The following is a 25,298-nucleotide window of genomic DNA, read 5'->3' as shown; positions in this document are numbered from 1 at the left end:
TCCTTCCCTGGGTGATTAAGCGTGTATCGAGACAAACCGAAGGACATAAAAGCATAAATATTAAAGCGCTGTGTGCCGGTTCTTTTCAACGGCTCTTAACTCATGTTCAGGCTGGGAAATATTCAAATTCTATCAACAAAGAAATAAAAAGAGTAACGCTCAGCAAGATGTAGCCATGCTATTGAATCTGCGAGCACTAAAGATATGACCAGTTCCAGTGCTTTTCACTCTGTACATGCCTGTTGGATCTTTGCCATCAGGTTCATATAAAAGAGGTCTTTTGTGTTGTATTTCTTTTAGATAGTGGATAATCTGTCTGAATGTGTTTTTAGTCCCTTAACATAACACAGCATCACCTGTCTGGTAAAAAGCTGGTCAGCACTGAACTAAATACAGAGTTCCCCTTCGGACTCAGTACAACACATACAGTGTGAGATATCATGCCCCGCATCACATGTCCTGGTTGAAGACATCTCTCTTTGCAGCTTTAAGGCAGATGACCTATGATAACACACGCGAGGCCCCGTCTGCACATGCACACCTTTTTATAAACACCTCTAGCTAGCGACAGCTTGTTAGCCGTGCTGTCTGCCAACTTGAAGTCATCTGAACTCCTCTGTTGTTGTTAATAGAGTGCAGTTTGGAGGGAGTTGTCATCATGCTTAAATTCAAACTAACTTCTGCATGTGTTGTGGTTTGTTAAATGTCAAGCTGCTTGCATGCAGTTGAAACTTTGTGGGAGGAAAAAAAAAAGCAACAAATTATTCTAACACTGTCAGATGCAGCCAAAAAAAATGTAAAAACTAAACGGTGGGTAAATAAAATTAACAATACAATGATCAACTTTACAGTCCTTGCATTGCATCGCTGGTATGTGTCAAAGTCAATATCCATGACACACACCAGCAATGCAATGCACGGACTGACTTTGACACGTACCAGACATAAGACGTTGTTAGGATGTCACCATAGCAACAGAACTCCCTTAGAAAAAATGTGCTAAATCACACCGTAAAATTGCTCCGTCGCAGCTCGAGGAACATGACAACGACCCTCGGGGATCATTGGACCACAGAAGTCCCCGGTAACGGGGAACATGCTTACTTAATAACAACTGTTTTTTGATTGGATTCATCTTGTCTAATTACCTAATATGTGTCTGTCAGGTTTAAATAGCTGTGGGTGTTTTGTGAACGGATGCCAAATGCTATCATTTTGCTGTAAAGCATATTTACCATACCATACCATACCAACTTTATTTCTAAAGCACTTTAACATAAAACCAGGGTTTCACAAAGTGCTGTACATGTTAATAGCATACGTAAAGAAAATTAAAATGAGATACGATAAAATAAATAGATACAATAAATTAAAACATGTTAAAACAAATTGAGTCAACCCCTCTAATCAATGCCAAAGGCTTCAGCGAATAAATATGTTTTAAGAAGACTTTTAAATTCAGAGACAGAAGAGGCCTGCCTAACATGCAAGGGCAGATCATTCCACAACTTTGGAGCAGCTACAGCAAAAGCATTTATACCTATGGGTATAAATAAAGTCACCTTGAATGCTCCGTAATGGCTCTGGGAACATGACCCATGGGAGCAGCACTGCCTTCATATCCTCCAGACCCCAATCCAGTGCACCACAACAAGCCCAATCCAAGGACGTCCCATTCTAGAACCCCCGGGATCCTAAGACCCGGATCCCGCAGGGTAGCCCTGTGATTCCATTTTGTTTTGTTAGCAGAAGAGGGAACCGCACATTATGTGGCACTAGTTTTAATGTTGCAGCTGACTGTGGCTCACTGTAAATACAGTACTGGACTACTGCACAGGAACCTCATGTGATCTTTACCCCCCACACTGGTCTTTGGTGGGGTGAGTTTTGCACAGGATAAACAGTCTCTGTGTGTTTCACTCAAATGTCCTGACTTATTGATTGAGCTTCCTCTGAATGGGCCTACATGCTGAGTAGCTTTATGAGGCACCCAAAATGCCATCAAAGGTCTCATTAATAATAACTGCAGCATCTGAAATTGCAGATCCCACAAGACCAGACAATATGAAATGTGTCATTTCTTAAAAATAAGAATAATAATATTAGATATCTTGTTTATAATTTCAACAGCCCTTACAGTAGTGTCAGAAGTACATTTCAGTCACTGCCTTTAACATCTGGAGAGGATCTTTTGAGGTTCAGGGAGTTGTAGGAGACCACCATCTCGCTACACTGAAATCATGATAATGACATCAATACCCTGAGCTAGCCGTCTTTGCTTCCAAGGGGACTTGAAATTCTATTGGCAATGTGAGGAGCCGGATCGATAACCCTGTTCTGCTGATTTAGCAGAGACCAGAGATAATATTTGTTTCTTCTTATCACAGACCAGTGCGCCCATTTACAGCAGATCATTGGAAAATGTATTACTGGTTGCACTGTATTGTGCTTTGGGTTTTGCTTTTGTTTTGGGCTGGAGACGTAATCGCTGCTCTGTGTCCAAATGTTATTAATATATTATTAGGTATCTCAGTGGAACAGAGTTGGTTACTGTTGAGGGGCACAGTGATGAATTGACGTAGGGGCTGGACACTGGTGCCGCTTTAGTTTTTGCTTAAAAACAAACCTACAGAGTTTTAGCTGAGTATCAGGAATGCATGCAGGGCGCTGGGACTGAGATTTACAACACACAACTGTGTCCAGAACAAAGTCGGAACAACAGAAGGGAACATAATTAGACATCGCTCATTCATGTTCCTCTGCATTTCTACAAATCATGCTGACTGAAAGAGTTCATAAATGTTCATAAATGTTTTTGATAGAGAACACCTTCTTATTTTGACTGAGAAGCACAAATGGGGTTTTTTTCCTTCTTTTTCCTTTTGGCAATTTTAATACAGCACATTTTATTACAGAGCAAATCAGCATAAACACACATTTGTTTCCACATCTGTGTGCATCTGTGTTTAGTGCAGATTTCAAGGGGCATTTCACTTTATTAATGACCTCCGTGAGTGATAACAGATGAAAATATCAGCATATTATAGTTGTATTTATGGAAATGAATGACTGTTTTGAAATTAAAACATGCACTTCATGCTGGGACTATAATACGCTGCTTGTTTTTGTGGCTAATATTTCTCGAGTCTGTAGCAGTTTCCATATATTATATGGTCACTTTGATGATTGTTTTTCCTTTGCTCATGCATAAGCATCTCATGCAGGAGCAATATAAATCACCGTGCTTTATCTATCAGATACCAACGAGACTGGGAAATGAATGCATACTTTATGTTACGGGTATGAAAAAGAATTAATTCAAAAATAAAATTTGTGACACTAATGAGACACCGGCCTGCCATCATCACTCAGGCAAATGCGTGAAACGACAGGACATAAACACAAAAAATTCTCATATTTCTCATGAAACAATGTTGACATAAGTGTTGATGGCTCTTTCTGATATATTGCCCTAATTTTAGAGCAGCGGAGCAGGGGGCTCCCTCGTCTGTGGGATTGTGTGACTGTGATGCCTGTCTCCTCAGTGAAACCTCAGGCATCCCCTGAGACCAATTGAGAAAAAAAAAAAAACCCTAATGACTTGTGCTGTGCGTAGTTCTAACCCTCATTTTGAGAGAGAGCACGTAATAGAAATTCCTCCCATAAAAAAGTTCAGCATTTTGGATTTGGTAGGGCGCAGGTCTCAAAGTGCACACTAATTAAATGCATGTACAGTATGATCTTTTACTACTCTTAGGCTATATAGTAATTAATCATGTACATAATGATTATTAAGTCAAAGGAAGCATTCCTCCGCTTTCTTTGAGATTTTGAAACTTTCTATGACTATCTTGATTGCTCAGCAGGATTTCACTGAAGCAAAAGTGAAGAGACTACCAATTTATGTTTTAGCTTTTAAAAAGACTTAAAGAAGTTAATAGTAAATATACTATTTCGGAGGCAAAATTATAATTATTATTATTACTCATTTTTGGGGGTTGTTTGTTCCTGCTGTGCCTATACAGACGAGTGTATGTGATGCAGTCATATTTTAGGAAACTTTTACATCAAACATAGGTTGGCTGAGAATAAGTAAGTACATAATTAAATTAGTAAGTAAGTAATTAGTAAATAATACATTTCAAAGTGTATAAAAGACTGAAGAGATAAAAAGTCTTAGAGGTCACAGACTCCAATAAAAACTAGCTCTTTCTCTTCCTCTTCAGGGTGTTGCTCACAGATACTTTGAATGGGAAAATATCTAGAATATATACACATATATCTAAATTTGTTCCAGAATGAATGAATGAATACATTTCAAAGCAAAGCCAAGTCTGAAGAGATAAAAGAAGTAGAGGTCAGAAGCTCAAATCAAAAGGTTATATCTTTCTCTACTTATTTGTGGTATTTTCTTACAAATAATTTGAATTTGAAAATGTCTCGAAAATATGTATTTAAATTAGTCTCAGAATGTAAAATCAGATCACCAATTTTCTTGACGTAAAACTAAAGCGACTGCAGGAGAGAGCATGATTCTGCTTTGATTGCCTCCATTTCTCCCACCGGCCTTTTAATCACACTGAAGTGTTCCAAATGTAATCCCATCACATCTCTGACCTTTTGGGAGAGGCAGACATCAGTACAATTAGAGTGTGCTGCTTGGATTTCATGTAAATCTCTTTTAAATATGAGCTCCGTCTCAGGGCAGTGGGAAAGAACGCAATAAGATACCAACAAGGTGAACTGCTAGTACTCGCTGATACCATGTATCCACCATATTTAACCTTTTGCTATGACATCATAAAGCATGTCAGAGGAATGATGGGCCTTGAGGATAATATGTTCATTTAATAATAAATCATGATAACATACAAAAACAAACATAGTGGGAGGTCTACAGCCTTCTGAAATCCTAACATGCCTGTTTTTTATAACTGTGTTATTTTAATAAACTATGCTTTGTATCATGTCAAGCTTTCAGTTTATACGTTTATATTCCAGTTTTACTTTTATGACAAATATGTGGAAATATACTGCATAATTAGAAATTTGGGGATTTGGTCGTCACACATTTCATCATCAGATTAATCACAACCACAAAATTCAAATTCAAATTCAAATTTTATTTGTCACACACACACAACCATACACAGTATGACATGGGGGTGAAACCACGAGGTAATACCGAAGATAAACCTTTAAATATTTAATAATAATAAAAGAAACTACAAAAAATGTGTATTTAGACTGTGTGTGAGTGAAGAAATTTGCTTTAAAAGAGAGAAAAATAGATGACCGGAGAAAAAGCCCTGAAATGTTGAAATATTTTAATTATATTCAATTTTGAATCAGAACAATTGCAAACTGATTTAAAGGAAAACGAAACTAAATTAAAAACTTTTAAAGCAGTGTAGAAAGTAAATCTTTTATTACCATTTTTGCATGTGTCACATCAAGTGCCGGTCACGTGACTGGTTTATTTTAGACTACCGGTAAGATGTCCCTTAATTGCTTAATCTCAGATCATTTTGCACCCACTTCTCGATTTTCTATCCTTCAACTCACTGAAAGCCAAAGCAGCTATTTGTAATTCATAATAAAAAAAATAAAAAAATACAGTAGCACCAGCAGCAGTAGCAAAACAATCGCTGTGTAACTGGAGGAGAAAAGCGACATGAGTGAGGGGAGCACATTACAGAAAAAGGCACAATCTACTTCCTGGTGCTCCCAGTTTGAATTTCAATCAAATTAGCATCTCTTAAACTCAAAGTGACCCGTCTAGCTCCATTTCATCTGAAATGCTGATGAGGTTCATGGCACAATTATCAAGGCAGACATCTCTCTCAAGAGGCAAGCCTGTTGATAGCAGACAGGCCATTGAAAAATTAAATCATTTCCAAGGCCAGAGAATAGCAGCAAAGGGAAAAAACTCTGGTGGAAACACACACACACACACACACACACACACACACACACACACACACACACACACACACACACACACGTGTGTACAGTATAGTCTTTATAAGTATAACCAGCTCCAGTATCAGTATATATAGACCAGTTTATAAGGGGGTGGCCCAATAATGCTGCAGGAAATAGGTTGTTAGAAATTAACCATTAGCATCGCTTTCAACTCACAATCCAGCCCAATATCCAGGTGAGACATCCCAGAAACTTATAATTACTGTCATATGCTTGTGCCATATTTATGGAGCTCACCCGGGAGATTCCAGGCTCTTAAAGAGTCAGGGGGAAGGCTGTCTGACTCACATCCATCCATCTATTGATTTTTAAACCAGAAAAGGTATATCGCCATGCCACTCAAGTCAATAGAAATACTACGGTGACATTCTGCTGGTCAAAATGTGACCTTTACAAGATGACACGACGCGAAGCTAGAACACCCAAGTACAAAGACAACAATTCAGGAAAGCTTCAGAAACAACAATATGAATGTTCTCCTTTGGCCAAATATGAGATCTCAGTGCAGCTCTGACTTCTAGTAAATGAAAGGAATTTAACTGTGTTCATTCTCAAGCTTGATCAGTTTTGTAAAGAAGAGATGGGAACTCAAAGCTTTACTAAAAAGGAAAAGCTGCTGCTTCTTTTGTCGTTGAATTTCAAACTGATACCCAGGAAAATAATACATTTTTAATATAACAGGGGATCATATTTTATATATATAAAAATTACAAACAATATAAAAGAATATTTCTGTGACAAAACTGTTTTTAAGTTCTCTGACATCGTGCAAAAAAAAAAAAAATCCAGTTAATATAACTGGACGTATGACTGTGTGACCAATACTTTAAGATTTTGTTTGCAGAGCAAAATCACAAAAAAACTTCAACATTTTTAGATTTTCTGAGGTAGCGTTGGGCTTCTGGTGACTTCTGTTATTGATCGAATGCAGTCGGTAAGGTAGGCTGCTTCTGTTTCTGTCTAGTTTTAATAGACTTTTTTCAGCTCCAACCTTCAGAAGGATGATTGTACTTTTTACACACAAATAATTGTGTCATCCCGTCATACTGATATAATTTGCTACCCACTCCCAACACTAATGTTATCATTTTAATATTAGCCATAGTTACGATCCACCACCTTGATGATAACTTCACAGACCGCTAGTGTGGCTGTTTTTAATGTGTGTGCAGGTCATAACTGTTTAATACTTCGGAGCTTTCCTGACTGCTTAAAATTCCTCCTAGAGAGTAGTTCAGTGTTTCTGTGTTAATTGTTTTTTTGTTTTTTTACAGAAGTGTTATTGTGTTAATGATCAAATTTATCTGAAAAACTGGAAACATTTCCAAACTGTAAGAAAATATATCAATTTAAAAACTCTGGTGAATCTAAGTGCATATCATATGTACTTTAGTACTATTAATATCAACAGTAGTAGGCCTCACTTGCTGCATTGCCCAGATTCTCCAATACATACTCCAGACTTCATACGTGGGAAACCAGCGTGCTGCCCCACCCGTCTAACATGATGTGACACGTGTGTTGGTAAATCTATTTCTCTACTTACATTTCATGTAATTCAACACTGGTATTAGCAGTTGTTAGCCTAATGAGGTGACTGTTCCTACCCTTAATTTTTCGAGTGGAGAGCAGTTTCATGCCTCATGAACTTTTGAACATCCCTGTGAAACGTCCAAGCGGAATCTGGATCTTTATGAAATCTTAATCGGCTGCGCTTTAAATAAACACTAACGTCGTACATACAGAGAGGAAGAACAAGGCGCTGTGCTGTCAGGCGGCAACAATGGAGCTCCTCGGAGAGCCTCGCGAGCCGCCCCTGACATTGATATAAATAGTGTAAGCGGCATCATTTATTCTCCAGAACTGCTTCACATTCATTGACAACAACTTCAAAGATGCAGCTAATTGCATGTTAATGTTTTTACAACATGTTATATTTGTAAAAACCTGCTGCATTTAATATGTCATTATGAAATATAACATTTCAAATACACGGTTGTTGACTGGTAATAATAATAATTGTCACGATAATTATTAATTAATAATCAACTCATGCTGTCCCCTAATCCTGCTGATGAATTTAATCTTCTCTGTTAGAGACGTATCTGCACTGATCATTTTCATCAATGATACGCTCTTTAAAAAAAAACCATGATGCACAGACACCAATCATGTTATGTTACAGCAATCAATGACCTTGTTATCGAATACTTACAGTGAACCTCATTAGTCAAAGAGAAATCAATAGATGTAAGCTGCTCATATTGTATATCCTTTTTTTTTTGAGATGATCAGTCGAGGTGCTTCACTGTCATGTTTTCTTATTCCTTGAACTGTGATGGAGACTGATGGACAGATTTAGATCAGTAACATCTAAGCACCAGATGGTTGTTGCATGCACAAGTAAACGCACTACAAAATAATATTCAAATGCACCTAAATTACAGTTTTAATTTAGTAGATGTTATCTGTGTGGCGAGAATGTGTTTGTAGTCATTATCATTATCATCAGCGTAGATGAGGAAATGTAATCATTAACAACTAAAATCCTGAAAAGAAAGAAAAAAAAACACATCACTGAATATTATTACCAATGAATTAATTATTTCAAACTGTACTGCCATGCAGTTTCACATCTGCTGGGGAGGTGTCCACATGAAAAATTCCTGTACAGATTATCACCCACTTGAGTCGACTAATTGCTTGCAGCTGAATGTTCTAATTGAGCCACAACAGTCCTAAGGCTATTTTCATAAAATCATTGTGCTCATGAATATAATATGCCAGCTAGATATAAAAACAACTTGGAGTGCCAACAGGATCTATCAAACTCAGTGAAGCCTCAATCCAATTCTCCACACTTCGGGGCCACATCAATTTCGGATGTTTAAAAGTGAACACAGTTTTCCACACACGAGTACTAATGTGATTTCCCCCCACACACTTAAATTAGTAGACCAGAGTAATTATGGCAACAAATATTTTTGATTCTCGAATCCCTTTATTGATGTAGGCTGTACAGTAGGAAATACTATTTTCCTGTTTTTTTTCCACATACAGTGTGTGTGCAGGGGAGTGTTCAACAAAGGGACCGTTTTCAGCTGAGCTAGCCTCGGAGTTTAGACTCGGGGAGGAACCGAGGGCTCAGACCTCATGCCAATGAAACAAACACTGCATTCCAAACAGGCAAAACAATCACCACGTTCCTTTTTCCCCATTTGAAGATAATTATTTTTGGCAGCAGGGGCAATCTTTCGTTACATTTGCTTCCTATTTCAGTCTATTGCTGTAAATAAACGGGCAGGAGAAAAAGAATGTGTAATTAGTCCCATATGCAGTCTTGGACATTTGTCAAGCTGTCCTTGAATCTATTTTCATGTCGGTGAACTCCTTTTGCTTTTTATGATACTGACTACATAAAAACTCCAATCCACGCTTTCCACTCGTATAAATAATGACTCACTCATCTGTTCTCACATTTCCATGGTGATCTCAAAAGAACTTTATGTGTTTTGTCAGACGTTGTTCTTGTAAAGTACCTGTTTTGTGGATTTTGAACTTGTGTCCCTCGCAGAGACCTCTTTTATGACAGTTCTCTCTCGCTCTCTTTGAACACTACAGCATCGACATCACGGTGCTAAAAACACATTTAAAACAACATCTGAAGTTCAGCCTCTGGCACTCTCAGGATGTGAGGAATGAACCCCAGTCCTACAGACATCAGTGTCTGAACTGGAGACACTGGTAGAGAGCGTTTTTGGGATTTGTTGTCAGCTTCAGTTTACTGTTTACTGTTGTGTACGAGCGAGGCTGAGGCCAGCGTAATACATATGGCCACAAGCGGAGAGAAGGCAGCCTGCAGCCTTTCAGGACAGACAATGTGAGTCAGCTATCTGACTTCATCAAATAGGACTTGACAATAACCCCCCTGAATACAAGGGCTCTACTTTTTTATTTCATTATTTTTTTTATTTCCCAAGGCGGCGTGCCAGAGTTGCTGACGCTCTCATACCGTCCAATATCTCTCTCTGTGGCAGTCATATGTCATTCCATCCTGTGCACTTTGGCTCCGATGGCATCCCTGTGTGACAACTGGTCTCGTGTATTAGGTCTCATGTATGCAGCGTTCCTGCTTGAGCCAAGTTTGCAAGTGTGTGTGCGCGTCAGCGAACGTGTCGATAGCTTTGCATCTAATGACAGCTACAGAGATGGTTTCAAGCTTGCATTGTGGTGTTCATTTATTCAACTGTCCATTAGCAACCTTTGTTTCCATGAGAGCGTTGTGAAGGAAACTGAACATTTTTCTATAAATGCAAATAATAACTAAATGAAAATGTGCAAGGCTCACAAAAACATGCTTATTTTTTCAATGTAAAGTTGTATTCATTTGCTTACAGTCTGTGATGAGTAGTATCATCTCATTTTATCTGACTTCTTGGACAGAAATACATTTATGAGCTAAATTCCTTGAGAAATGTCCTTTTATCCCTGGTGACATAACGCGGTCAGAGTTACGTAATAATAAGATGAACTGGAATTACTGACTTGGTCTGCAGTGTTAGCATTGTGACACTGCAAATAATGAATAATCTGCAAAATTGGAATTAAATCTTTTTAGTGTTTGTTGTCTCATAAAAGCCTAAAATTCAGATTGGACTAAAGGCTGAAGTCAGACTGGTAATGAACTCGTCTCACTGTATTGTTGGTGTGTTAGTGTTTGTTATAGCACCTCAGCAAACCTGCAATATGAAAAAAGTGCATATCATTAAAATGCATATGTTATGTGTTTCACGTTGACTTTTTAAAGCCCCGGCTCAAAACAGCTTTGGTGCGTGTTGCCTTTCGTTTCCTTAGAAACATTAACGACTGCCCTCAGATGTTCTCGTGTTCTTCTAGTATTGCAGATAAATGAACAGGAGTGGAGAAACTTCTCTCCCTCATACCACAGCGCTGTTGTTCTTGGAACTGCAAAATAGTTAACACATGACTTTATGCCATTAGACTTTGGCAGTTGGTGGTGAATTGACAAATGCAAAACTTAGTGAGTTGAGTTGTATATTTCATCTTAAAAGTGTCAACCCCAAATTTTGTGGTCTGAATGGAAAACTCAATTCAGATACATGTGCAATAGGGTCAGCTGCAGAAAAATAACTGTATCCATGCACTTTTCATTGAGTGCATTTATTCAATTCTGACACAATTTTTTGGTGCCAATCTAAAGCAATACTGGGTGCCAAAGTTAACACTATCAACCAGAGTGCGAATATCAGCTATGGAGCATCTTTGAATCGTGCTAACAGCCTGCTCTTAAACTTACCAGAAGGAATTTACACATGAGATCAGTATGATTTAGGAAGTTTAGGAAATTCAGACAGTAGAAGTAGAACATTTAGAAAAGTAATACACATTATACTGTAGAAATACTCTTCATCATAATCAATATTTATCATGTACATTTTTTTCATTTTTATTTATTTTTAAATATTTATTTATTTTATCACATAAATGCAGATATTAAATGTATGTATATAAGAGCAGAAATGACAATGGGCAGCAGTTTGGATGGGAAGCTTTGTTACTGCACTCTGTTTCTGTTTTAATCTGCTCTCTCTGGGCTGTTTGCCCAAATTGATTTAAAATTCCAAGTTCTGATGAAATTTCTAATTCTCTTCTCCTCGGTTTCGGCTGTCTCAGTAGTGCAATCTTATTACACACTCATATTCCGTTTTTCTGTTTTTATGCAACTGACAGCAACACTGTTATTGTTCTGGGTGACTTTTACTCCAAAGCCGAGGGATACGGAGGGTTTTTGTCCTCAACACAGGATGCCAACAGGGGCAACCATGCAAAATGAACAACAGCGGACCACGACAAAGAAAATGTTATCATGCTTATCAATCATTTCACTTCTGTGACAGCAGAAAATACCTTTAGATTTATTAGTTATTATTACTGTTATTATTTGGAGGTGTCTGCAGTGTTACCTTTGTGACATGATCTTGTAGGCGTCTGGAAGATAGCAGTTTATGTTCTCCATCTGGAAAGGGTCGGCATCGCAGATCTTGTCGTCCGTTCGGCCATAGTTGGCACTTTCGATCATAATGACATCACTTCCTGGACACCGCAAATCAATGGGGTAACCCTCACAAGACAGCTCTCTCCGCACTAAACCAAATGGCAGGGCAGCTCGACTAAACCCTGAGGGAGAAGAGAAGGAGAAGGAGCTCTATCAGTGCGGATCGAAGCATGGAACTACAGCGACTTAGAGGAAGAGGGAGGCAGGAGACAAAAGAGATCAGAGGTGGATATACACAAAGGAAGCATCTTCAAACATCGCTTTCTCTTATTTTATTCAGAAGATGTAACTTTTCATCAATATAAATAAGAAATCTAAAGAGTAAAAGCCCAGACTAGACTGCAACTCTGACATACATCTGTATGCCGAGTGAACATTTCAGATCTAAACCGCACCAGGGAGCTAATAGTGTTAGTATGTCATCCACGTGCCTTAACTGCTACTAAAAAAAAGAGAAATCAATATTTGTCATTAAAGTCTAGTTTGTCAGCTTAAATGTCTGGAGCCTTGTTTCCCCCTGTGACCATCTACATAAGCATGCCGACACAAGAACGTGACATCAGCCTCTAAAGGTTGTTAACATAAACAATTAAATAAATACATTTTTAACCATCTGTTTTCTTCTCTGCTGTTGTCGCGTGTTTCACTTCAATACGGGGCCTGACTGACACTGCAGAGTCTATCACTGGAGACTTGCGGTTTACTTGCAATGCTCATTTTTCTATCCAAAATGAAAAAGAACAACAAGCATGACAACATGAGTGTAATTTAATCCACTTTCCAGTGCTGACAATCGAAGGCAAGGCTATTGGGAGGCTGAAAAAAAGGTTTATGAATGTGAGTGTGTTCAGTGTGTGTGTGTGTGTGTGTGTCGGGGAGGGGGAGGGGGGAGGAAAAATAGAAAAGAAATCAATATTGTGGCTCGGCGAATACGAACAATGCCAAAAGCCATATTTAAACTAAAAGTGAACTACCTGCATAAACTATAGCGCTCTACATACTGCGTGTCTTTTTGGCGAGAGCAGCTTCCTGCAGCTATCTCATGTCAGATATCAAAGAAACCTGGCGCGGAGCTAAAAATGATTTTCAGATGCTTCTCTGCAGACTCTGAATCACGGCTGAATAAAAACTACAGTTTCAGTCACCTTTATAGTGCTTTAAACATCGCTGTTAATGCAACTTGGTTGATGGCTTTGTTTCCGAAGAACGCGTTTCCTTAATGAGCTTTATTCACAGTTGCAAAAGAAAATAAAGCACGCCGCCGCCGCCACTTCTAATGCACTAATTCGTTTGGCTCCTGGACAAGTCCGGGCGATCCATATGTGCAGTTGTTTGGAATTATGAAGCACTTTATTACTTCATGAGGCATTGTGTGACATGGCATTGTGGCAGCTGTTTACTTAAAGCCACCGAGTAAATTGGTCAAGAAAGGCTAAGTTCATTGTACCCTGCTGAATGATTCATCAATTAATTACCAAAACAATTATCTTAGTGTGATTTAAAGGCAAAGCTACAGTGGCAGGGGATTAGCATTCTGCTTTTTCTGCTTTGCCTCGTAATGCTCCTGTGGTATTTTACAAAGTAAGATAAATGTCAGCTTGTATTGCCAGATCCACCGTTTGTGAGCCAATCAGGTGAAAGGCCTGTTTCTGAAGGTGCTCGGTGAGGAGCTCGGGGTAAACAAAGGATATATCTGTATGGATGAGGGCAGCTGCCCTGGCCTATCACTAAAAGACTTTTATTTGTTTGGGAGCATAAAATCATCAGGGAAGGATCTTTTTTCCTCCACTTGCACTTTTTGACAGCAAACTTTCTCATGTGACCAATAGACATGAAAAAGTAAAGGCTTTCAAATATGATAGGTTGCGGCTGTATTTCATTTTTGCAGCCCCTTTCTCTCTCGAGTCAAAAAGAACGCTTAAGGTGATAAACAATATATCAGAGATGTTGGCTTGAGAGAAAAAACCCCTGAAACACAGCATGTTAAGAACAGGACTTGACAGCCAATCTTGAGTTCGTGTCAATGTACTCCAGCTTTGTCAAAAGACTGAAATATGATGTGTAGTAACTACAAGAGCCTATGTAAAACATCACTCAAACCCGTATCGCAATTTTACGCTTAAATCATGTCACAAAAGTGGTGGATGTGTAATGGAAACTCATCTATTGCTTTTCCGTCAGCTGTTGTCACATCAAATGAAGAATTGACAGCTTTCACTTTTTTCTGCATATGAGGAATAAAAATCATTTTAAAACGTGATTTCAATAACTGAAGCTAACACATTTTTGCTACCCTGCCTTAATATAAAGGTGACCGGGCAGCAGATCAGCGTGACTGGGTGGGAGACGGTAAACTTGGCCAAGTGTTCTGCTTTTTTGGCCATGTGTAAGACCTCCGAGTTTGATCTCCAAATCCACAGCCAAACCCACTGATGCTCTGCGTTTCTGGATCACTGTTAAAACACTTAAATCACTCTGCCTTTACAATCTTCTGGTTTTTTATGATTTAGAGCTGATGCAGTCTCTGCGCTTAAGTAGGAAAACAGCGGCCGGAGCAACGAGGAGATAAATGTAGGCTCAAGAGTACCGTACGACTTCTACAAAAACACGCTGTGAAATTATTTTCTTGTTCATATTACTGGTTCTCAGACAAAATTGCTGTCCTCTAAACTCATTTCATTCACCAGCTGGGCTTGTGCATCATGAACCAAAAGCAGCATCGTAAACAACCTCAAAAAGCCTCTCAATTGATTAGGCCTGAGGCTGATTTTTTTCCCTCGCTCTGGTGTCAGATGGTATTTTTAGTTCATGGGGAGATGGGTGACAAAGATAAATCAATATGGGGGGACAAACAATAGTTCTGTAAACAAATGTCAATGGAATAGATGGGTGTCCTTATTTCTCAATTAAGTTAGTAATGTTGTACTGTTTGTACAAGTATTTCATTTCATTTATTCAGTTTTGGATGAGATCCTCAGAAAATCTGTCCTCCTCACATATGCATTTGTCACTGTTTCACTTAAATAAGTATTGACCAAGATCAGCGCCACAAAAAATCATTTCTCTGCTATGCTGGGAGACTAAAATGTGCACTTTAAATAATGTTTTCTTAGGTTCTTTTCTACTGTATAATAGAGGCTTTGTGCCACTCCTGAAAATAAATCCTCTTTGTCTGTTTTCATATAGATAGTATGAAGGAACCAAAACACCATCGATCACACGTCGCAATTACACGAGAATAATATGATCACACTGAATCTAACATAAACAAATCCAATGCTTACTGTCTCACTTAACTAAATGATTTCATTATTCAAATGAGCCAGAAAAGTAATCATTATTTTGCTCATGGGGCCATTAGCATAACTATTCAGCGAATGCATGATATGAAAATTATTTACTTTCCATACGGTGACAGTAAAACATGTCAAGAATATCAATACGCGGCGGATGCTAAAATATTGACGACGTAAACCATCTATTTTGGTTTTCCTGCGTACTCTTGCTGATGTTCTAAAAACCCATCCAAACAGAGCTCAGCAGTTAATTGGGGGAGCTGAGGGCACTTGTTGCTATATTATGTTTCAGGAGCCTCTTTACCTCGGAGCTTTCTACAAAGAGGCTGCTGAGCAGACAAAATGGCGCCACCCAAGTGTACGCTGATGGTTCACAGACAGAAAAACATAATCACAAGTCTGCGCCTGGAAAGAGTTTTTAGACGTGCTCGTTTTCTCGTGTCTTTTCCGAGCTATGCGGCCACGTGCTCATAAAAGAAGCCCGGCTGCCCCATCGTCACTGATAGCACGCACTTCAGAGATCTTAAAATACGAGATGCTATTTTACTCGCTTTGATGTGCTTTCACTTTAAGATAGTGCACGATGTATACAAGCTCTTAAAATATAGATTTATATCAATCAAACACGAAGAAGGAGAATTTTTGAAGCATTCTCGCCATTAATTAAACAGCAGGGGGTGAAAGTTTAAGACATAGACAAAAAAAAGATATAATATGGAAAGCTCAGTCCTGTCACCATGGCAACATGATGGGAGCAGAGACATTATTGGCCAGGCCCTTATCGTGGCCCTGTTGACACTTTCTAATCAGAAATTCTGGTCAGCCGTCAGCCCCACCACCACGACCACAAGAAGACCAGTCCGGCTCATCGCCATCGGCTGTCACGGAGCAGAGCGAGGATTACTGACATCATCCTCCCGTAAAGCATTCAGTCAGGGCTCTGTCTTTAATGTGATGCAATTCGACAGTAAACCTTAAAAATGTCGTGCATTTCCCAGTCAACAAGTGAACATTATAAAACATCTGTTTGCTTTAAAAGAAATCTTAGCACTTAACCTTTTGACATGTGCTTGTAAACGCTGTAAATGGTGTTGGAACATGCTAGTAATTGACTCTGATTGGTGCATAGCACCTCTATTTCCATGGGTTATAGCACTTTATTAAGCCAGTGACAAGCCTCTATTTAAGGCTTTCCACTCTGGCTTTTATTACCCAGACTAACCTTTGCGATGACTTTAAGCACGTACAAAAGCTGAGGCTGAAGAACTGTGAGAAACCTCCCATATGTAAGGGCGGCCGATTAAGCGCCGTCTCGTTGCCGTAATGTTTTAATTCATTTTTCTCACAGATGAGCCAAATCAATCGGAAAGTGACCATCTGTTAGGATATGAGTGTCACTGAAGCAGAGGTAATGACGAAAATGTCTTCCTATTTCACAGAAATGAGGAGACATTAGGGTCTTTTTCAGCCATGTAGAGACTGTGTAGTCTCATCAAGCCGGATAACAGACATAAAGAACATGCAGTCAAAACGGCTGCATTTAATCAGAACACCAAACTTACTATCTTTCTATGAAATAGTTTATTTTCAGTATTTCTTTGCTCCAACCGTAATGCATAATTGAGAGTAGTCTGCTTTTCATCACAGATATATTGCATCCAGCAAATGGTTTTTAAATCAAAATGACTCTCTGCAACTCCAGTTATACTTTTTCCAGAGTTAGTCCAGGGGCTAGGCAGAGGCTGATCAAAAGGTCTATTCAGTCATCATTGTGCTCCGAGCACAAAAGAGGACTCGAGATTATTTTGATGTCACACCAGATAATTTTTCTGTCGAGAGCCAATGAGAAGTGTGACGGGGACGCTCCCGATGCTTGTCGTCTGCCGTTAACGCAGCCCTTTGATTTTCCTCGCTGCTCTGATGAGAGCTAAACAGCTGCTTGTAAATGAGCTAGCTTCGCTGCTCGGCCAGCCATTATTCTGCACTCCTGAGCCGACAAGGTCGCTTGCTGGGGGGATTTTGGGTGAAAGGAAAGTGTGGCCTATAGCATTAGCTTGGAGCCACAGGAACCACAGCTTGAGTCCCCCAGGTTCCGGCACCCCCGAGCCCCCTCCCTTTTTCCTTCGAGTCTGCGAAGGAAAAGAAACCTTTAAGTCAAAACTCTTCCCACAGTGCTGATTCTATAATCCAGAGATATCCTTTACAACAGCATGTATTCTTAAGAAGTCAGGTCCATGCAGGGGAGGAGAAGAAAGAAAATATTGCATATATCCTGCAAACAGCAGGATATGGTCGACTGCAGACTCTGTGTGGCCATTGTAAAGAAGAATTGCACGGGCTCGACAGATATTAACGTTCTTTGGAATTCCTTCATATTAACTTTAGCTTATTTTGTAGCTAACAGCAAACAGCAGTTACACGTGCAGACGTTTCATCTGTAATTCAGCCCAAAACATCTGTATATAATTAAGGTGTTTGAAATTCTATATATATGCAGAATATAATTTAGTCTTTAAAACCTACTCGCACATAGAGAGGGAGACAGGATCAGAGAAAGATATTGGGAGAAGAACAAGAGGCAAAGTGCAGCAGGAGAATGAGCATTCCAACCTCATTTGTATTCTCCACCATCCAGTTCACTCCAGTTCATTTACATCTCTGCTACTTCCATAGCAACAGCAGGGGGGCTATCAGGAGCATCTTTGATATAGGTACATGACTCTGAAAAAGATCTTGTCATTTTCCTCTGAATAGGTACTGTGAGAAAAAAACTCATTTTCCATCCTTTTGGTTTGGGTGGGCCTCCTTAAACAGGATTTTAACCTGTCACAGACTCCCCCCCACCCCCCGTTTAGTTTTTTCCTCCAACCAGCACCTGTAGACATATGTCTGCACTAGAAATACCATCATTGCATAGGAAGGAAATATAATCCTGTGGAAACCAAGCACCCGAGCAGGGTCCGAGTATTTATTGTATTTTCTTTCTGATCCGTAAGACTTTGAACAAATGCATCGAGTCTTAATGCCAGACAGAATCAGAATGCACAACAACGGCAGGAAAACACAACCTCATCAAGTTCCATGTGCACTTGTATGTAAATCAACCTTTAGGCCTAATTAAGCTCTATGGGGCTCATCAAGGTCATAAATCCCATTTTTTCATAAAGCATTATTGACTTCACATTATCTGCACATGTCGGCTGACTGCACTCGCACAAGCACACAGTGTCATCTCACTGTCTAATATCAGATAGCCCTGAGGCCAGGCAGTGTGTGTGCGTTGCTGTGTGTGTTTGTATTTGTGGGAGAGAGAAATGGGGAGTGCTTTTTAGGTCACACACAAAAAAGCAAGGACATCTTCCGGTAATGAAATGGCTGCGATGACCATCAAATAGTAAATTTTGTTTCATGGTCCCTAACAAATGGTCACTGCCAGACTTGAATTTTAAATTGCTATACATTTAGAGATTATCAACGAGAGGTCAAGGCTTCTCGCCTCGTGTTATCACGGTGTGATACCCGGCACAGTGTGGAGGCTTTACTGCAAGGATCCAAAAGGTAAAATATTCCAAATCGTGACACAGCTTCAGTTGTTTTAGCAAAGTAAACTGATTATTATTTAACTTTAAAGTGAACATGCTGCATGCTTTGTTTGATTAGCAGTGTCCTGATCCCACGAGTCGTCCTAAAGAGCTTGATGTGGGGCAGTCCCTGTTAGGGCTGCGTGGCACAGTCATAATTCTGTGATCATGAGTATTTAACGTGACGGCTCACTGACTTCTGTGGCATTTGCTCAAACTCTGCTAACTCTCTGAATCCAAACAGCTGAATACACCAGAAATAAACCTCCAGTAGCCACCAAGCACGTTTAAAGGTGGGAGCAAAGAGTATCGGTGTAAAGGAAAAGAGGGAGCTGAATTTTTTAAAAGTGCACAAACCCAGAACGTGAGCGTGAGGCTCACAGCAACACAATATTTGCTTTGTCTAGACTATCTAGTTCCAATAAATGTTAAGTAAAAATCTGATTACCAGCCCCTCCAAACAAGAGGAAAGCATCTTAGTGACAGCAGGTCTGTCAGAACACTGAAAATATTTAGCATGTTTTTAAATGCGATGAGTTTTTTGCAGAACACCAGTCAGACTTGAATTGGTTTGTGTTCGTCACATCGATACCATTTTCACAGTTTCCATTACAAAGAATGTAAAAATTGGACTGAGATGCATTGGGTAGCACAGACTTCCTTCTCTGCTCCAATGAAGCGTTTGATGCTCCTCAATTCAGTAAAGAAGCATTTCCCAATGGGTCACCAGCAGTGGCAGTACACACAAATGAGAAGGATCCATCTGCTGCATGTTTGCCTTCCCAAAGTGCACTTCTTCAAGCAGGCCACAGCAGTGGTTCCTTTCCCCGAGACTCAGCCCTCATGTGTATGCATTTGTGCCACATTATTCAGCTAGTGCTTCAACTGACCCCCACCTGGCATTTAAATTCCCTGACCAACACGCTAGTCATGCCCTGATGACACGACTACTGCTCCAACTGAATTCTTTATGCAGCTCTTACTCAGACTAGACTGCAGACTTGCTGCCTTCTAGGTTCGGCAGATTGTTATGTGACAAAACACCGTTTTACTCTGATACAATGGCCTCATCCAAGGTTATGCACAACTCCAGAGTACTTATCTGACAAAGACAGAGCAACAGTTGTTTGGTTTGATTTGATTTTTTTTACTTTTTTCTTCTTCTTTTTTTAAATCATGGGACACTTATCTTAAGATTCCCTTTGGTTCAAGGATTCCAGCTCATGATTCTTGAATAGAAAGTTGAAATTGAATTTAACTCAGTTTATCAGGGATTTATTTGGCGTTATTCATTATAATCCACAGGCTAAGGCTTACCTTGATGGCCTTCCATGTTACATGTGTTTTCCCCCCAGTGAATCATCTTACCTTTAAAAAGAAGGTCCGCACCAACATTTGTATGTGTGTGTCTGTTTGAAACTTTGACTTCTGGAATAACCTCGTCTGAATCACGTCTGATGCCCAAAATTCTCACTCCTCCATCTGTCTGCAGCCCTCACACATGTCACAGCAGGAAGTTCTCATTTAAGAGTTTCAGATGTCGCTCATGGTTATCAACCTTATTTACTGCATGCTGGCTATTTTAAATAATGGTGGTGGTACTGGCGTGTTTGGAGGGGGTTGTCTTGAAATTAAGGTACAAACCGAATATAAGGCATGGGTAAGTAATATAAAAATGCACCAAGAAGGGGGTTGGGGTTGAGTTGATATCACTAATTTAATTTGATAGTCCTTTATAAGATGTCTTTTATTACAGTTTTCCTTCCGCCCATCATTTACCCAAGAGTGGGGCTTAAAAGCAGGAGCCAAAGCCCCTGACGTGCAATCACACTCAGGGGTCATTCTGGCTCACAAAGTCACACGAGGTCAAGTCATAGCGTTTTTACAAGCGCATAAACGCCCTGAGCTAGCATGTGTGAAGCCTGCCAGCAACTAAACCAGCAGGTCGTGACATCTTCCTTCTAACTAAACAGCTTCTTTATTTACTGCAACCTGCTTTGGCACCATTTGGTCACGTAGCCAAGAAGCACAAAAACACAGAAGAAAGTACAAATACTAACTAGAGAGGAAAGCTGTAAGTTAACAAAGCTTCATGAAAGGGCATTCAGACTGACTTCAAAAGGTCGTGGCTCTAAATTCAGTATATTTATGGGTGTAGTTTCACCACCCCTCAAATACAGGAGCCTCTTCAGGATTTATAGCTGCTCTAAATCAGCAATGAAGAACAGGACTCCAGTAAGGGCAAGCAGGGATATATTACATGTGACTCTTGAGAGCGAACTGTAAAATCTGTGAAATCATAAGGCTCTAGATATATTACGCTCTCTTAACAGAAGCTGTCATTACATGTCCTGCAATCAGTTTTCCTTTGCATGACATTCAAACCGTACCTGCGCTTTTCTGCGAGCGCGTCTTTCGGCAGTGGCCCTCACAATGAAAATGTGATTACGTCCTCTTTAAACACCTGCAGATTGTTGCTGTTTACGTATTTCAGCTGTTGAAACGAGTCGATGGCTTCATAAACAGCAGTTCAGGACCACTTCACTGCCTTAGTTGCTCTTGTTGTTGAAATCAGAAGGTGCGGCAGAGCTAAACTGCTCGCGCTGATAAATACGTGTAATTCACCCTACGAAGGAAAACGGCAAAGAGCACACAGTTAAATCCATTCATGAGGATTTCCTCCATCTCTGATTTTGCAGAAGGAGCTGAAAAGCGAACATGGACACGCTGCGACCCATGTGACCTAAACTCTGCAGTTTAATCACCTTAATATTCCACATCATTACAGCAAAAGAAAAAAAACCGACATTTGCCTTTTGACCAGCTGAGCTAGTTCATTTGTGCGGCACAAGGTGTTCACGCTGGTTCTTGTTTGAAATACTGTCGACACCGGATAATCAAAAACATTCGACTCATCCTCCCCTTGCAGACAACACTTCAGCAGTAGTCCTTGCATGAGGTCTGTCTGTAGTCCTTGATGTCCACTACACAGGCTCTAAGAGCCTGTGCTATTTCTGCCATCATGCGAGGAGGTTCAGGTCTTTTCTGAACACTTTTGTATCTGCTGGATATACCGAAACCTTTAACATCAAATCTTGCAGCTAACCCGGGTTTCAGGCACAGCAAGTAGCAAATATGGAACACGAGGGCAAACACAGACACAACTTTTAAAACGGAGGCATATCTGTGACAAATTGAAGCCTGCTTATACCAAGATGCTCACATCTGCCACGGTCACATTAGAGACTACCAACAAAAGCACAAAACAATAAATTTTCCATGAACAACAGTCTCTGGTTATAGACCACTGCACTGGAGAGTGATAAGATAGATTTGTTTTCCCATATTTGGGATTTAGAGAAAAGACTTGATAAGGTTATCAGAACATGTTTTGTAGATTGTTTGGGATATACCCGCATGATTCTAGCAGGGCAAGAACAAAGCGAGACAAAGCATGACGGTAAAACTGAAGACAGACAGGGACATGTGGGTAAATGACTAATCTAAGGGTGCCTGAGATACGACCGAGCAGAGGGCTCGTGGGACCCGTGTGAATTCCCGTTATCCAGACAGATCAGCCTGGAGAATGATGGGACAAGGTAGGTTTCACACTAAGTCTGAGGCTCTGTCATGCTGAACCACTCTCTCAGACAGGCCTGAAACCCAATTAAAGACCATGTTAGAGGTTGAGCAACACATGAGGAAACACAGTCTTGTTGTTTTGTAGCACAGGACTGGAACACTCGTGGCTTAATTAAAGCAGTAACCGTATTTGCAACAGGAAACTCTTTGCTTCGGTTTAGAAAGAAAGAAAAAATGACCATAGAAACCTTGTGGAAATGCGTGAGAAATCTGGGGGCAAAATGCTTTATGAAAGACACTTTAGCATCTCCGCCATGACTGACACGGCATCGTATCTGCTGTTTGAGCTGCCGCATCTGTGTCGCGGCCCCAGATCTGGGCACGACTTATGGATGGTGACAGCAAACAACAAACTAATGATGCTTTCCAAGGTTATCTCCGCATAAATAGCCATTAAGAAGAATGCTGACGCGGCAGTCCAAATCCACGAGCGCAGGCTACTAGGAAGCTGTTAAAAACCTTTAGCAAGGGCAACGAGTTAGCAGTCATAGATTTTGGGTTAGTGGAACATCCTTAAACTGCCTCAGTAGCCAGGTGAAGGGAATATCAGTGTTTGGGTGGGAGAAAGGAGAGTGCCAAGATGTCAGCGCTTCACCATGCTTGTGCATGACAAACACCAACCTGGAGCCAGCTGTGACAAAGCCCTAATCCAGAAAATCCCTCCTTCCTTTGCTGAAAATCCTAATGAGGATTTGAAGTACTCGGCAGGGAGGAGACCCGGGGGCTGAGGTTACACCTTGCCACTGCTTGCTCTCCCAGTCATTGTCTCCTTATCTCCTTATTGGCCAAGCCTGGCTGGCGATGAAAGAGACATGACAGCATGGTGGGCCTTCGTACACAGGCCCCACGCCTGCCTGGCTCCGCGGGGAGCCAGATTCCACAAACAACCAGGATGACATCACACAGGAGGTAGAAAGACAAAACCAACAGAGGTTGGTTTAGACACACGAGATAAAAGGGAATTTTAAAAATCCAGCCCTTTAGCCTTTACTGTTTTGCTTCAACAATAAGCAAATTGGAAAGTATGAAAACTTAGCATTTCAGAAAGTAATTATGCAACAACTGATTTGTCTCTGTTAACAAATTAGGTATGGGCCAATGTTTTCAAAGGCTGGCTCATAGCTAAATGCCAAATTAAGTGATCAGGGGACTGGAGCATGGCGACGCAGCGGGGTGCTATTCTTTTTCCACGGACACAACCGACACAAACGAGTATTCAAAAAGGGAAAAAAATGGTTTACTCATCTAACAGTGTTCTCTTTTTATTTTTAAGACAACTAAGAAAGAGGCACCTGGCGCTGGGCAGAATGAACGGCTAACGATTAGTCTGAGATACAGTGTGTGTGCCTTTAAAGACCGGGCTTATGATAACAGGATTTATAGTTTACCTGATTGGATTTACCTGTTAGATAGTTATCTTCTTATCTTCTTGCCCTAATGCTGGTCAGTAAGACACTGGAGCAGAAAATAGAGAACAAAAAAAGAGAACAACGTGGAAAATAACAAGATAGCAGCCTGCCATCTTAATGAAGTTATAAAACAGGCTTTTATGGTTACAAGAAAAGGCTAAATGGGTCAAATAGGTGGTGCCAGAGCACTGGGAGGAGCCGGGTCCTGCCCTTGCAGGTCCTGGTTCACATTATGCTGCAGGCTTTTACTTCTAGCCTTTATATTTTCAAAACACCTTGATTATTTCTCTCCACAGACTTTGGTGTGACAGCTTTTAAAACCCTTCTCTTTTCATTTCACGTGGTACAATAACAGGCCCTTTCTTGCTGCCCTTGAGAAATCTCAAGTACTTTGAACATTTTAAGCATCGAGGAGAAACTAGTGTGGTTTCAGGGTCTGTGACAGAAACGGGAATTCTCAAGCTTGTTTGCCACTTTTGCCACTGAACAAGCAGCTTTTATTATAGTGCAATGGAAGAGAAAATAACTGAAGTTTAATTTTTGTTGCATAAGGTCGACATGACCTACTTGGGATAGTTTTTCTTATGTTTGCTTATACATCTGCAAAACATGATCACTCACACAGTAACATCCGTACACTGTGAAACTGTGACAATTAAATTAAACAAACTTCCCAAAAAGCTCCCAGGATAGGGAATTTCCTGATTAAGTGTTGATAATAATTTCAAACCAACAATGGTGCAGGAAGAGCAGCGTAGGGACAGGCGAGTGTGTCGCAACTTTCACCCTAATATCGCATTTCTAAAACTGAATCCCTGCTCTTCGGTTCGGCCCCGCGTAATTCCAACAATCATCGGGAAAACTTCGACGAGAGCGTGTGGCTGAGCTGGGTGGGAATTGTTATTCTGTCGCTGATACATACAAATCCTTTCAACCCCACCAGAATTCACTAAATTATTTTGAAAGATATGTGAGCCAATTTAATCATGTATTGCAGGGGTAAATCACGACTGTTTTTTTTTTTTGTTTTTTTGCAAAAAAATATTATTACTTTGTAAATTACACCTTCGCCTCATTTTAGGTTGGTTGTCATGGTGATATCCACAGGGAAAGCCAATGGGACAAAAGGAAATAAACCCACTGCTTTACAGAAGACCACTGTGAGCGTGATTGTTGTGCTGATGCACAGACAGACAGAAACATAGGTAGACAGATGAAATGAACGCTATTAATCACTGTGTTTAGATCGCCCTCGCTCTGTTTCACAAGGTAAATTAAAGACTGTAAACATAATTAATTAGTGGAAGGC

At 40.1% G+C, this 25,298-nt stretch overlaps 1 protein-coding gene across 12 annotated transcripts in view; it reads right to left on the bottom strand.

Moving 5' to 3' along the window:
* adgrl2a (adhesion G protein-coupled receptor L2a) overlaps positions 1-25,298 on the bottom strand; it is a 91,220-nt gene that overhangs the window by 44,041 nt on the left and 21,881 nt on the right. For all 12 annotated transcript variants that reach the window (XM_086263416.1, XM_086263417.1, XM_086263419.1 and 9 more), the window contains exon 3: positions 11,970-12,183. In XM_086263416.1, the coding sequence (XP_086119542.1) occupies positions 11,970-12,183 (214 nt within the window). The remainder of the gene's footprint in view (positions 1-11,969; positions 12,184-25,298) is intronic.

The sequence above is a fragment of the Aulonocara sp. 'chitande type north' Nkhata Bay genome, linkage group LG15 (genome assembly GCF_057382095.1).
Source record: "Aulonocara sp. 'chitande type north' Nkhata Bay isolate Kocher_YH1m ecotype deep benthic linkage group LG15, A_spYH_male_GT1.1, whole genome shotgun sequence".
Lineage (NCBI taxonomy): Eukaryota > Metazoa > Chordata > Actinopteri > Cichliformes > Cichlidae > Aulonocara > Aulonocara sp. 'chitande type north' Nkhata Bay.
Note: the sequence above shows the minus strand (reverse complement) of the source record. Positions and strands in the feature narration are given on the sequence as shown.